Source organism: Gopherus flavomarginatus, chromosome 12 (assembly GCF_025201925.1).
Source record: "Gopherus flavomarginatus isolate rGopFla2 chromosome 12, rGopFla2.mat.asm, whole genome shotgun sequence".
Classification (NCBI taxonomy): Eukaryota; Metazoa; Chordata; order Testudines; family Testudinidae; genus Gopherus; species Gopherus flavomarginatus.
Genome location: NC_066628.1, coordinates 52,654,260 through 52,667,258, shown reverse-complemented (window position 1 = coordinate 52,667,258; position 12,999 = coordinate 52,654,260). Strand labels below are relative to the sequence as shown.

At 45.3% G+C, this 12,999-nt stretch overlaps 1 protein-coding gene across 1 annotated transcript in view; it reads left to right on the top strand.

Moving 5' to 3' along the window:
- The window catches only part of FASN (fatty acid synthase), an 83,934-nt gene that overhangs the window by 48,793 nt on the left and 22,142 nt on the right, over positions 1-12,999 (top strand). Inside the window, exons 32-33 of the mRNA XM_050919909.1 lie at positions 9,410-9,633; positions 9,955-10,156. Of these exons, the coding sequence (XP_050775866.1) occupies positions 9,410-9,633; positions 9,955-10,156 (426 nt within the window). The remainder of the gene's footprint in view (positions 1-9,409; positions 9,634-9,954; positions 10,157-12,999) is intronic.

Sequence of the window (12,999 nt, the reverse complement as noted above, 5' to 3'; positions counted from 1 at the left end):
TGAATTACCACCAGACAGGTCTGCTCAATGGTCTGCGGGGAGATGTTGGATGCGATGGGTACTGAGTTGCTGCAGAGAATTCCTTCTTGGGTGCTAGCTGGTGACTCTTGCCCACATGCTCAGGGTTTAGCTGATCGCCATATTTGGGGTCGGGAAGGAATTTTCCACCAGGGCGGATTGGCAGGTGCCCTGGAGGTTTTTCGCCTTCCCCTGCAGCGTGGGGCACGGGTCGCTTGCTGGTGGTTTCTCTGCAGCTTGAGGTCTTCAAACCATTTTTGAGAATTTCAATAACTCGGTCCTGGGATAGGGGTTGTTATAAAAATGGATGGGTGGGGTTCTGTGGCCTGCCTTGTGCAGGAGGTCAGACTAGATGATCAGATTGGTCCCTTCTGACCTATGAGTCTATGAGTCAAAACCATGAACTTTGCAATGATACATTCATCACTGATCATTTATCAATTTTTTCCAAGTATCTTCATGAAAACTCCTCTGCTGTGATTCTTGCATGGGAGAAGCTCCTCATAAATATGTGTAAAGCCACAAAGTTATCCTTCTTAAAGTCTCTCTTTTTAAAACAAACCTACGCCATAATGCCTACAAAACACTTGACAGTGGTTAGACCGCTAGTGTGATATGACCACCGCTTATTACACAGTCCTAATTATCTCTGTAAAGTGTAGCTCCCCTGTATGTTTGTATCCATTTACCTCTCATCATTCTATTTGGATTGTAAGCTCTTTAGGGCAGGGACTTTTTATTCATCACATATTTGTACAGGGCCTACCACAATGAGCCCCAGTCAGGGCCCTCTAGGCATTACTGCAATACTAACAATGAAAAACAGGTTTATAACTAGGACAGAGTTGGTGTATATGTGTTAGGTCAAGTCTTATCATCATCCTCAATTATCTTGAAGATCATTATAAACTGTAAGTAACATGTTAATGAAACTTACCGATGATGTTAAATTAGGAGGCACTGCAAACACAAGTGAGGACAGGAAAATGATCCAAAGGGACCTAGAGACATTAGAAACATGGCAGAAAATAACAATGTGATTCAGCTTGGAAAAATGAAGCTAACACATCTGGGGTGAGTGGGAATCAAATGCTGCTACTCCAATGGGAGGGGAAAATCCTGGGAAGCTGTAATGCAAAAAGAGACTTGACATAGGTTAGTAATATGATAAGGTGACATAACCTTAGTCCCAGATTTGGACCTTAGCGTCCAAAATATGGGGGTTAGCATGAAAACCTCCAAGCTTAGTTACCAGCTTGGACCTGGTACCTGCTGCCACCACCCAAAAAATTAGAGTGTTTTGGGGCACTCTGGTCCCTCTGAAAAACCTTCCCTGGGGACCCCAAGACCCAAATCCCTTGAGTCTCACAACAAAGGGAAATAATCCTTTTTCCCTTCCCCCCTCCAGATGCTCCTGGAGAGATACACAGACATAAGCTCTGTGAAACTACACAGAGTGACTCCCCCTCTCTGTTTCCAGTCCTGGAAGCAAAAAGTACTTTCCTATTCCCCCAGAGGGAATGCAAAGTCAGGCTAGCAATCCAACACACAGATCTCCCCTTGACTTCTTCCTCCCACCAATTCCCTGGTGAGTACAGACTCAATTTCCCTGAAGTAAAGAAAAACTCCAACAGGTCTTAAAAGAAAGCTTTATATAAAAAGAAAGAAAAATACATACAAATGTTCTCTCTGTATTAGATGATACAACACAGGGTCAATTGCTTAAAAGAATATTGAATAAACAGCCTTATTCAAAAAGAATACAAATCAAAGCACTCCAGCACTTATATTCATGCAAATACCAAAGAAAAGAAACCATATAACTTACTATCTGATCTCTTTGTCCTTACACTTGGAAACAGAAGACTAGAAAAAAGAAACTACTTCTCCAAAGCTCAGAGAAAGCAGGCAGGCAGAAAACAAAGACTCAGACACACACTTCCCTCCACCCAGAGTTGAAAAAATCCGGTTTCCTGATTGGTCCTCTGGCCAGGTGCTTCAGGTGAACGAGACATTAACCCTTAGCTATCTGTTTATGACACGCCCCCCAAATTGCAGACAGTGGGGAAGCTCACTGGCGGCGATTTCCTTCTAGAACTTGAAAATAAACAGATTAATACAACACATAGGCCTTTACATATACTCCTAAGTATATAACTAACAGACTTCTACATTTTAAGAACACTTTTTAACTACTGAATTCTGGGAAACTCTCACGGGAGAGTGCATCAGCTACTTTGTTAGAAGCTCCTGTGATGTGTTGAATTTCAAAATTAAAATTTTGGAGAGCTAAACTCCAACGAAGAAGTTTCTTGTTGTTCCCCTTGGCAGTATGAAGCCACTTTAGTGCAGCATGGTCAGTTTGTAGTTGGAACCGCCGTCCCCAAACATATGGGCGTAGCTTTTCCAGGGCGTACACAATGGCATAGCATTCCTTTTCACTGACTGACCAGTGACTTTCCCTCTCAGACAGTTTCTTGCTGAGAAACACGACAGGATGGAAGTTGTGATCTGTTGCTTCCTGCATGAGCACCGCTCCTATACCACGCTCAGATGCATCTGTGGTTACTAGGAATGGCTTGTCAAAATCCGGGGCCCTGAGCACGGGGTCAGACATGAGCATCGCCTTAAGCTGGGTAAAGGCCTTTTGACACTCATTAGTCCACTTAACGGCATTTGGCTGGGTCTTTTTGGTCAGGTCGGTCAATGGGGCAGCGATTTGGCTGTAGTGTGGTACAAATCGCCTGTAGTATCCGGCCAAGCCTAAGAAGGATTGGACCTGCTTCTTGGACCGTGGGACAGGCCACTTTTGGATAGCATCCACCTTGGCCTGTAGGGGGTTAATGGTTCCTCGACCCACCTGGTGCCCCAGGTAAGTCACTCGGTTTTGGCCTATTTGACACTTTTTGGCCTTAACAGTTAGTCCTGCCTGCCTGATGCGCTCAAAGACCTTTTCCAGGTGTAGTAGGTGTTCGGGCCAGGAGTCTGAAAAAATGGCCACATCATCGAGGTAGGCAACTGCAAATTCTGCCAGTCCAGCTAGTAGACCATCTACCAGCCTCTGGAAGGTGGCGGGTGCATTTCGAAGGCCGAAAGGAAGGACATTGAATTCATAGACCCCCGCATGGGTGACGAATGCTGACCTCTCCTTGGCAGGTTCATCTAGCGGTACTTGCCAGTACTCCTTGGTTAAGTCTATTGTAGAGATGAACTGGGCACGTCCCAACTTCTCCAATAGCTCATCGGTACGTGGCATTGGATAGTTGTCCGGACGAGTTACAGCATTTAGCTTACGGTAGTCCACGCAAAAGCGTATTTCCCCATCTGGTTTGGGTACCAGAACCACTGGAGATGCCCATGCACTGGTAGATGGGCGGATTATACCCATCTGTAGCATGTTCTGGATCTCCCGTTCTATAGCAGCTTGGGCATGAGGAGACACTCGGTAGGGTGGGGTTCTGATTGGGTGAGCATTACCTGTATCAATGGAGTGGTATGCCCGTTCAGTCCGTCCTGGGGTGGCTGAGAACAATGGGGCGAAGCTAGTGCACAGCTCCTTGATTTGCTGCCGCTGCAGACGTTCCAGAGTGGTTGAGAGGTTCACCTCTTCCACGCCACCGTCTTTTTTCCCGTCGTAGTAGACACCGTCAGGCCACTCAGCATCCTCTCCCTGGACTGTAAACTGACAAACCTGTAAGTCTCTGGAATAGAAAGGCTTGAGAGAATTAACATGGTACACTTTAGGCTTTAGTGAGGAATTGGGAAATGCTATGAGGTAGTTTACAGCTCCCAGGCGCTCTTGGACCGTGAATGGCCCTTCCCATGATGCTTCCATCTTATGGGCCTGTTGCGCCTTCAAGACCATAACCTGGTCTCCTACCTTGAAGGAACGTTCTCTGGCATGTCTGTCATACCAGGCCTTTTGCTCTTCTTGAGCATCCTTTAGGTTCTCTCTAGCAAGGGCTAAAGAGTGTCGGAGGGTGCTTTGTAGGTTGCTTACAAAGTCCAGAATGTTAGTTCCTGGAGAAGGCGTAAACCCCTCCCATTGCTGCTTCACCAACTGTAATGGCCCCTTAACCTCGTGACCATACACAAGTTCAAATGGTGAAAACCCTAAACTGGGATGTGGTACAGCCCTGTAGGCAAACAGTAACTGCTGCAACACTAGGTCCCAATTATTGGAGAATTCGTTGATGAATTTTCGTATCATGGCCCCCAAAGTTCCATTGAACCTTTCCACCAGGCCATTGGTTTGATGGTGGTATGGGTTGGCAACCAAGTGATTCACCCCATGAGTTTCCCACAGTTTTTCCATGGTCCCTGCCAGGAAATTAGACCCTGAATCTGTAAGGATGTCGCAGGGCCAACCTACCCTGGCAAAGATGTCTGTTAGGGCCAGGCACACAGTGTTAGCCCTGGTGTTGCCTAGAGCGACTGCTTCTGGCCATCGGGTAGCAAAGTCCACTAAAGTCAGTACGTACTGCTTTCCTCTGGGCGTCTTTTTTGGGAAAGGGCCCAGAATATCCACAGCTACTCGCTGAAATGGGACCTCAATTATGGGGAGTGGCTGGAGAGGGGCCTTGACCTGGTCTTGAGGCTTACCCACTCTTTGGCATACCTCACAAGACCGGACATACTTGGCAACGTCCTTGCCCATCCCCTCCCAGTGGAAGGACTTCCCCAACCGGTCCTTGGTTCGGTTCACCCCAGCATGGCCACTGGGATGATCATGGGCTAAGCTTAAGAGCTTCCCCCGGTACTTAGTTGGAACCACCAACTGTTTTTGCGGCTGCCATTCTTCCCGGTGTCCACCAGAAAGAATTTCCTTGTATAAAAGTCCTCGGTTTATAACAACTGGGATCGATTAGAAGAGCTGAGAGGCGGTGGGGTGCTCCGTGCCGCCGCCCAAGCTTTCTGAAGGCTGTCATCCGCTTCCTGCTCAGTCTGGAACTGTTCCCTTGAGTCTGGGGTCACCAGTTCTTCCTCAGACTGTGGACTTTGGGCTTGGTCCCTCTGGAAGCGATGTAGGTGATGGGGTTGTTTCCGTTGCTGGTGAACCGCTCTCCGCTGGTGCACCTGAGTGTATTTCAGGCTCTGGCTGAGCCTTTTGGGTATGGCTGTCTGTTGCTTCTGCCAGTTTTGGCTCGCTGGCGCCCTCTGGCGTTGAGTTTGAAGATGTAGTTGCACTTGCTGGTGCTGGTTGCTGTTCCAGTTCCGGGCCTGGGACTGGAGATGCTGTGGCTGTTTCAGTGGTAGGCATGGAATCCGGGTCCACTACCTCTGTCTGGGTCTCTGGTAACACAGACGGGGCCTCTGTGGACGGTTCAGGAACAGGAATGGGTCTGGAAGCTTGCCTGGTTTGGCTACGTGTAACCATTCCCACTCTCTTGGCCCGCCTCACCTGGTTGGCCAAGTCTTCCCCCAGTAGCATGGGGATAGGATAATTGTCATAGACTGCAAAAGTCCACATTCCTGACCAGCCTTTGTACTGGACAGGCAGTTGAGCTGTAGGCAAGTCTACAGCTTGTGACATGAAGGGGTAAATTGTAACTTTGGCCTTTGGGTTGATGAATTTGGGGTCAACGAAGGATTGGTGGATAGCTGACACTTGTGCCCCCGTGTCTCTCCACGCAGTAACCTTCTTTCCGCCCACTCTCAAATTTTCCCTTCGCTCCAAGGGTATTTGAGAGGCATCCGGGCCTGGGGATCTTTGGTGTGATGGTGGTGTAATGAATTGCACTCGCATGGTGTTCTTGGGACACTTGGCCTTGATATGTCCCAGTTCATTACACTTAAAGCATCTTCCATCGGATGGGTCACTGGGCCGAGGTGAGTTACTGGAGACTGGTGAGGTTGAAGGGTAGGGTATCTGTGGCTTTACTTGGGTGGTATGTGGGGTCTTTGGCTGTCCTCGGTTGTAGGGTTTATGGTCTGTGTGCCCCCTGGGGTAATCGTTCCCCTTGACAGTAGCTTTCTTGCTTTCTGCCAGTTCCATCCATTTGGCTCCAATCTCCCCCGCCTCAGCGATATTTTTGGGGTTTCCATCTTGTATGTACCGTGTGATGTCTTCAGGAACACCATCCAAGAACTGCTCCATTTGTATGAGGAGGTTCAGTTCTTCCAAGGTTTGAATGTTGTTTCCTGTTAGCCAGGCCTCATAGTTTTTTGCAATGTAGTAGGCGTGTTTGGGAAATGACACCTCTGGTTTCCACTTTTGGGTTCTGAAGCGCCGACGGGCATGATCTGGGGTTATCCCCATCCTGTATCTGGCCTTGGTTTGAAAAAGTTTATAGTCATTCATTTGCTGCTTAGGCATTTCAGCTGCCACCTCTGCTAAAGGTCCACTGAGGTGTGGCCTTAATTCTACCATGTACTGGTCTTCGGGGATGCTGTACCCAAGACAGGCTCTTTCAAAGTTTTCCAAGAAGGCCTCGGTGTCATCACCTGCCTTGTAGGTGGGAAATTTCCTGTGCTGTGGAGCAATATTTGGCGCCGGGTTGTTAGGGTTGGCTGGCACAGGCAGCCCAGCTTTTGCCATCTCCAGTTCATGTTTTCTCTGTTTTTCCTTCTCTTCATTCTCTTTTTGTTGTTTTTCCATTTCTTTTTGTTTTTCCATTTCTTTTTGTTTTTCCATTTCCTTTTGGTGTTTTTCCATTTCTTTTTGGTGTTTTTCCATGTCTCGGCGGTGGGCCGCCTCTTCTTCTGCTTGTTTCCTTCGGTAGGCCAACTGTTCTTCTTCTAGTTTTCTTTTGTGTGCTGCCTCTTGGGCTGCCTGTTCTCTTTGGAAGGCTGCCAGTTTCATGCTTTCTTCCTTTTCCTTCATCTCCATCTCTTTTTGTTTTATTTCCAGTTGTCGCCTGTGTTCAGCTTCTTTGAGTTGCTCTTCGGCCTCAATTTTTGCCTTAGAAGTCATGATTCCTGTTTTCTTGTGTTGGGGTGCCCTCCGGTGTTTATCTTCTGAACTGCAGGTTCTCTGTTGCCTCCTGAAGTCTGCCTAGCAACAGTGCTTTTTTCCTTTTCTCTCTCTAGCTAATGTTCAATGAAGGGAAACCAGAAAAACCACTTTATTTGCATGCATATAAGTGCTGGTACTTGCCTCCTAATGGGAGGGCTATTGCATGACAAAAGACCCTCAACAGTTTCTTAATGGCTTCTCGCTTAACATGCAAGCCACAAACTGCCAGAGAGAGCAGAAAAAAAAATTCTCTGGTTCCCTTTTAAAACCAACTGTTTCTCTCTGCTAAAAAGCCCTTAGCAGAGAAGAGAAAAATATAATATTCCTACTGGCTTCTGGATTCTGTCTATATCCCACCAGCTGCACACCATGACATAATCTTAGTCCCAGATTTGGACCTTAGCGTCCAAAATATGGGGGTTAGCATGAAAACCTCCAAGCTTAGTTACCAGCTTGGACCTGGTACCTGCTGCCACCACCCAAAAAATTAGAGTGTTTTGGGGCACTCTGGTCCCTCTGAAAAACCTTCCCTGGGGACCCCAAGACCCAAATCCCTTGAGTCTCACAACAAAGGGAAATAATCCTTTTTCCCTTCCCCCCTCCAGATGCTCCTGGAGAGATACACAGACATAAGCTCTGTGAAACTACACAGAGTGACTCCCCCTCTCTGTTTCCAGTCCTGGAAGCAAAAAGTACTTTCCTATTCCCCCAGAGGGAATGCAAAGTCAGGCTAGCAATCCAACACACAGATCTCCCCTTGACTTCTTCCTCCCACCAATTCCCTGGTGAGTACAGACTCAATTTCCCTGAAGTAAAGAAAAACTCCAACAGGTCTTAAAAGAAAGCTTTATATAAAAAGAAAGAAAAATACATACAAATGTTCTCTCTGTATTAGATGATACAACACAGGGTCAATTGCTTAAAAGAATATTGAATAAACAGCCTTATTCAAAAAGAATACAAATCAAAGCACTCCAGCACTTATATTCATGCAAATACCAAAGAAAAGAAACCATATAACTTACTATCTGATCTCTTTGTCCTTACACTTGGAAACAGAAGACTAGAAAAAAGAAACTACTTCTCCAAAGCTCAGAGAAAGCAGGCAGGCAGAAAACAAAGACTCAGACACACACTTCCCTCCACCCAGAGTTGAAAAAATCCGGTTTCCTGATTGGTCCTCTGGTCAGGTGCTTCAGGTGAACGAGACATTAACCCTTAGCTATCTGTTTATGACATAAGGCAACAAAAAGATGATGAAATTTTGGGCTGCATCGCAAAGACATCACAGAGCAAGGAGGTGATGGTGCTGTTGCGTTGATCGCGCCTGGAATATTCCATTCAGTTCTGGGCATCTCATTGCTACAAAGATAAAGCCAAATTGACTGGATCTCCAAAAACAGCAACTGAAGTGGTCATGGGGCTGTAGGAACTGATGTGAGGAAAAAAGGTCTGTTTAGCTTGGTTAAATGGTTCACAGTGTCCATGTGTGTCAGGGATGGAACTGAGGATGGAGAGGAGTTACTTAAGGCTGTAGCATAGAGTATACCCACTAGGAAAAGGGAAACCTAGACTAACAGTTCAGAAAAACTTCCTGGTGATGGGTTATATCAAGCTGTGGAATAGCTGCTTACAGGAAGTGGTGGCAGCCCCATTGCTTGGGTCTTTTAAAACTTGTCAAGACAAAGAACTAGAAAGTATCCAACAGGGAAGAATCCACTGTAGAGCTGGACAGGAAGATTAATAGTGCTTTTACTTCTGTACATTCTGTGGTTCAGCTCTCATCAGTTGCTTCTATTCTCAAAATAACTGATCAGCCATTTATAGTTTGTCCTGATGAAATGGTGCTTGTAACTAATATCCTTGCCAGCGACTTGTATGTGGAGTCTCTGTTGAACTAGTCTCTCTTCTTTGCAGAGCACCTTTGCTCATGTAGTGTTAATTCAGTAGATTTTAGCTCTTAGGGCTTGGCTTCACTACGGGGAGATCAACGCTGATGCAATTGATGCAACAAGATCAATTTAGCGGGTTTAGTGAAGACCCGCTAAATCTATGGCAGAGTGCCCTCTGGTTGACCTTGGTACTCTACCTCTCCGAGAAGACTAAAAGAAGTCTCTTGACCAGAGAGCATCTCCCGTCAACGCAGTGCAGTCAAGACACCCCAGGGTAAGTCGACCTAAGCTATGTCGACTCCAGCTACATTATTCATGTAGCTGGAATAGCGTAACTTAGGTCAGCTTACCTCGGTAGTGAAGACAAGCCCTTGGCAAAATAACTGGTTTATGAACTTTTTCCCTGTTGCCTTGTAACTGTTATGCCCTATACTCATATATCGCTTATTAGCATGGAGACAAACAAATGGTTTTGGAAGCTAAGAAATTTAATTTGACAAGAAACTGAGGCAGTATGGTGTGCTAACACTGTTGCTTCCTCTAGGAATGGCTCTTTTCCTGAAGAATGTAGCATTTCATGGAATACTGCTAGATGCCATATTTGAAGAGGGAAACCAGGAGTGGGAGGAAGTGTCAGACCTGCTGAAAATGGGTATAAGAGATGGTGTGGTAAAACCCCTGAGGACTACGATCTTCAACAGAGAGGAGGTAGAAGCTGCCTTCAGGTTCATGGCACAAGGAAAACACATTGGCAAAGTTATGATCAAGGTAATGACACACCTGTAGGCCTTGGCTTCTTTACATCTGTCATCCTGACCCAGGAATCCTGTGAGTATGAACTGCATACAAAAAAACGGGCCATGTGTAGTGAGGTTGAAATTCCCTAACTAGAGCAGCATAGCTGGGAAGGAGAGAAAGAAGGGATCTGTCCATTTAGTGAGTGAAAATAACTCCTTCGCTCACAATATTGCCAGCTCAGCCAGTTGACACATCTAATACTCTAGAGCCCTTGGTTCTGGATCCAAAGAGCTATGACATATTTCCTCTCTTACTTAATTGTTGTTGTTGTTGTTGTCTGACTGTTGGAAGGTCCATGAGGAAGAGAAGGAATTTCCTGCGAGGGAGACTGAAGCTGTCAGACTTTCTGCCATCTCACGAACTTCCTGCCCACCTACAAAGTCCTACATCATCACAGGCGGACTTGGCGGCTTTGGGCTAGAATTGGCTCAGTGGCTGGTTGAGAGAGGCGCTCAGAAGCTTGTACTGACCTCTCGTTCTGGCATACGATCTGGTAAGTGGGTAACCTAAAATAAGGGGTGGGGAGAATGGAGACCAGGAGTTGTGGTCTCGTGATTGTGCCCATGGTTGATGTTTCAGATTGTAGTCTGCAAATGAAAATTGAGGCACAAAGTAGAGCTCAGTTCCCATGTCCCTCTGATCATCCAGTTTCCTGAAACCCCACACTGTCCCATCTGGTTTTTCCCTCTCCCTTTAAAAGTGCTATAGTCTCCAGTAGTCCAAGAGAAATCTCTTCACCTAACCTCCTTTTCCATCTACTACATCATCTCTTGCCTTTCCTTTGCCTTTGAATTTCTTCAGTGGACTTTCTCCTTTTGCTGCCTATGATGCCTTTGTTAATACATGCACTCATCCTCTCACGTATTACATAAGAACATAAAAACAGACATACTGGATCCAACAGTAGCCAATGCCAGGTGCCCCAGAGGGAATGAACAGGTAATCAACAAGTGATCCATTCCCTGTCGCCCATTCCCAACTTCTGGCAAACAGAGGCTAGGGACGCCATCCCTGCCCATCTTGGCTAATAGCTACTGAATTTATCTAGTTCTTTTTGAACCCTTTTGTAGTCTTGGACTTCACAACAGCCTGTGGCAAAAAGTTCCACAGATGGACTGTGCATTGTGTGAAGAAATACTTCCTTTTATTTGTTTTAAACCTGCTGCCTATTAATTTAATTTGGTGACCCCTAGTTCTTGAATTATGAAAAGGAGTAAATAACACTTCCTTATTTACTTTCTCCACGCCAGTCATGATTTTAGAGACCTCAATCATATCCCGATTAGTTCTCTTTTTTCCAAGCTGAAAAGTCCCAGTCTTATTAATCTCTTCTAATACAGAAGCTGTTCCATACCCCTAATCATTTTTGTTGCCCTTTTTCCGAACCTTTTCCAATTCCAATATATCTTTTTTTGAGATGGGATGACCACATCTGCATGCAGTATTGAAGATGTGGGTGTACCATGGATTTATATAGAGGCAACATGATATTTTCTGTCTTATTATCTATCCCTTTCTTAATGATTCCCAACATTCTGTTCACTTTTTTGACTGCCACTGCTCCATGGAGTTTTGTTTTCAGAGAACGATCCACAATGACACCAAGATCTCTTTCCTGAGTGGAAACAGCTAATTTAGACCTCATCGTTTTATATGTATAGTTGGGATTATGTTTTTTCCAGTGTGCATTACTTTGCATTTATCAGCATTAAATTTCATCTGCCATTTGTTGCTCAGTCATCCAGTTTTGTGAGATCCTTTTGTAGTTCTTTCCAGTCTGCCTGGGTCTTAACTATCTTTAGTAATTTTGGATCATCTGCAAATGTTGCCACCTCACTGTTTATCCCTTTTTTCCAGATCATTTATGAATATGATGAATAGGACTGGTCCCAGTACAGACCCCTAGGGGACACCACTATTTACCTCTCTCCGTTCTGAAAACTGACCATTTATTCCTACCCTTTTTTCCCTGTATTTTAACCAGTTACCAATCCATGAGAGGACCTTCTGTCTTATTCCATGACAGCTTACTTTGCTTAAGAGCCTTTGGTGAGGAACCTTGTCAAAGGCTTTCTGAAAATCTAAGTACACTATATCCACTGGATCACCCTTGTCCACATGCTTGTTGACCCCCTCAAAGAATTCTAGCCATTGGTGAGGCATGATTTCCCTTTACAAAAACCATGTTGACTCTTTCCCAACAAGTTATGTTCATCAATGTGTCTGACAATTTTGTTCTTGACTATAGTTTCAACCAGTTTGTCTGGTACTGAAGTCGCACTTTACTGGCCTGTAGTTGCCAGGATCACCTCTGGAGCCCTTTTTAAAAAATGGCATCACATTAGCTAGCCTCCGGTCATTTGGAACAGAAGCTGATTTAAATGATAGGTTACAGACTACAGTTAGTAGTTCTACAATTTCACATTTGAGTTCCTTCAGAACTCTTGGATGAATACCATCTGGTCCTGGTGACTTATTACTATTCAGTTTATCAATTTGTTCTAAAACTTCCTCTAATGACCTCTCAATCTTGGACAGTTCCTCAGATTTGTCACCTAAAAAGAATCTCAGGTTTTGGAATCTCTCTCACATCCTCAGCCATGAAGACCGATGCAAAGAATTAATTTAGCTTCTCCGCAATGGCCTTATCGTCCTAGAGTGCTCCTTTAGCAGCTTGATTTGTCCTGTGGCCCACTGGTTGTTTAGCAGGAAGCCTGCTTCTGAGCTACTTAAAAAGGGTGCCCTGTACAATCTGGCTTCTACCTTTCCACTCTACTGAAGCTGTCCTTACTCAAGTCCCCAATGACTCTTTCCTTTACAAAGTCTCCGTGTCCTCCTCCTAGAGATTCTCATCCTCTTAGTTTCAAAGACTCTGGATCTTCCCTCTCCAACCATTATTCAGGGATAGTGACCCTCAAGCTCTTTGTCTTGTCCCCTCCCCAGAGATCTGTCATTGGTCTTTTTTTCCCTCTAGCTCATAGCCCTGTGTGACATTACCCAATAATTAAATGATTCAGATCTGCCTCACCCACAATTGTCTTTAACCTATGTTCCTCTGTCCGGACACCAACTCAGGCTCAACATGGGAAAAACTACTACTTTTTCTATTTCCATTGGCAAATCTGCTATCATGCATGTCTGCAGAACATACAAAGCTTGGTGGCATTTGACTCCCCACCTCAGTCCTCCAACTTTGATGTTGCTAGCTCCTGCCAACTTCTGCATTCCAAAATCTTATCTATTCCTTTTTATTCCACTGCCTTAAATCTTGTCCAGCTTTTCATCTCTTACCTTAGTTACTGCACCCTTTTTCTTTCTTCCACCTCCTTCACTCTT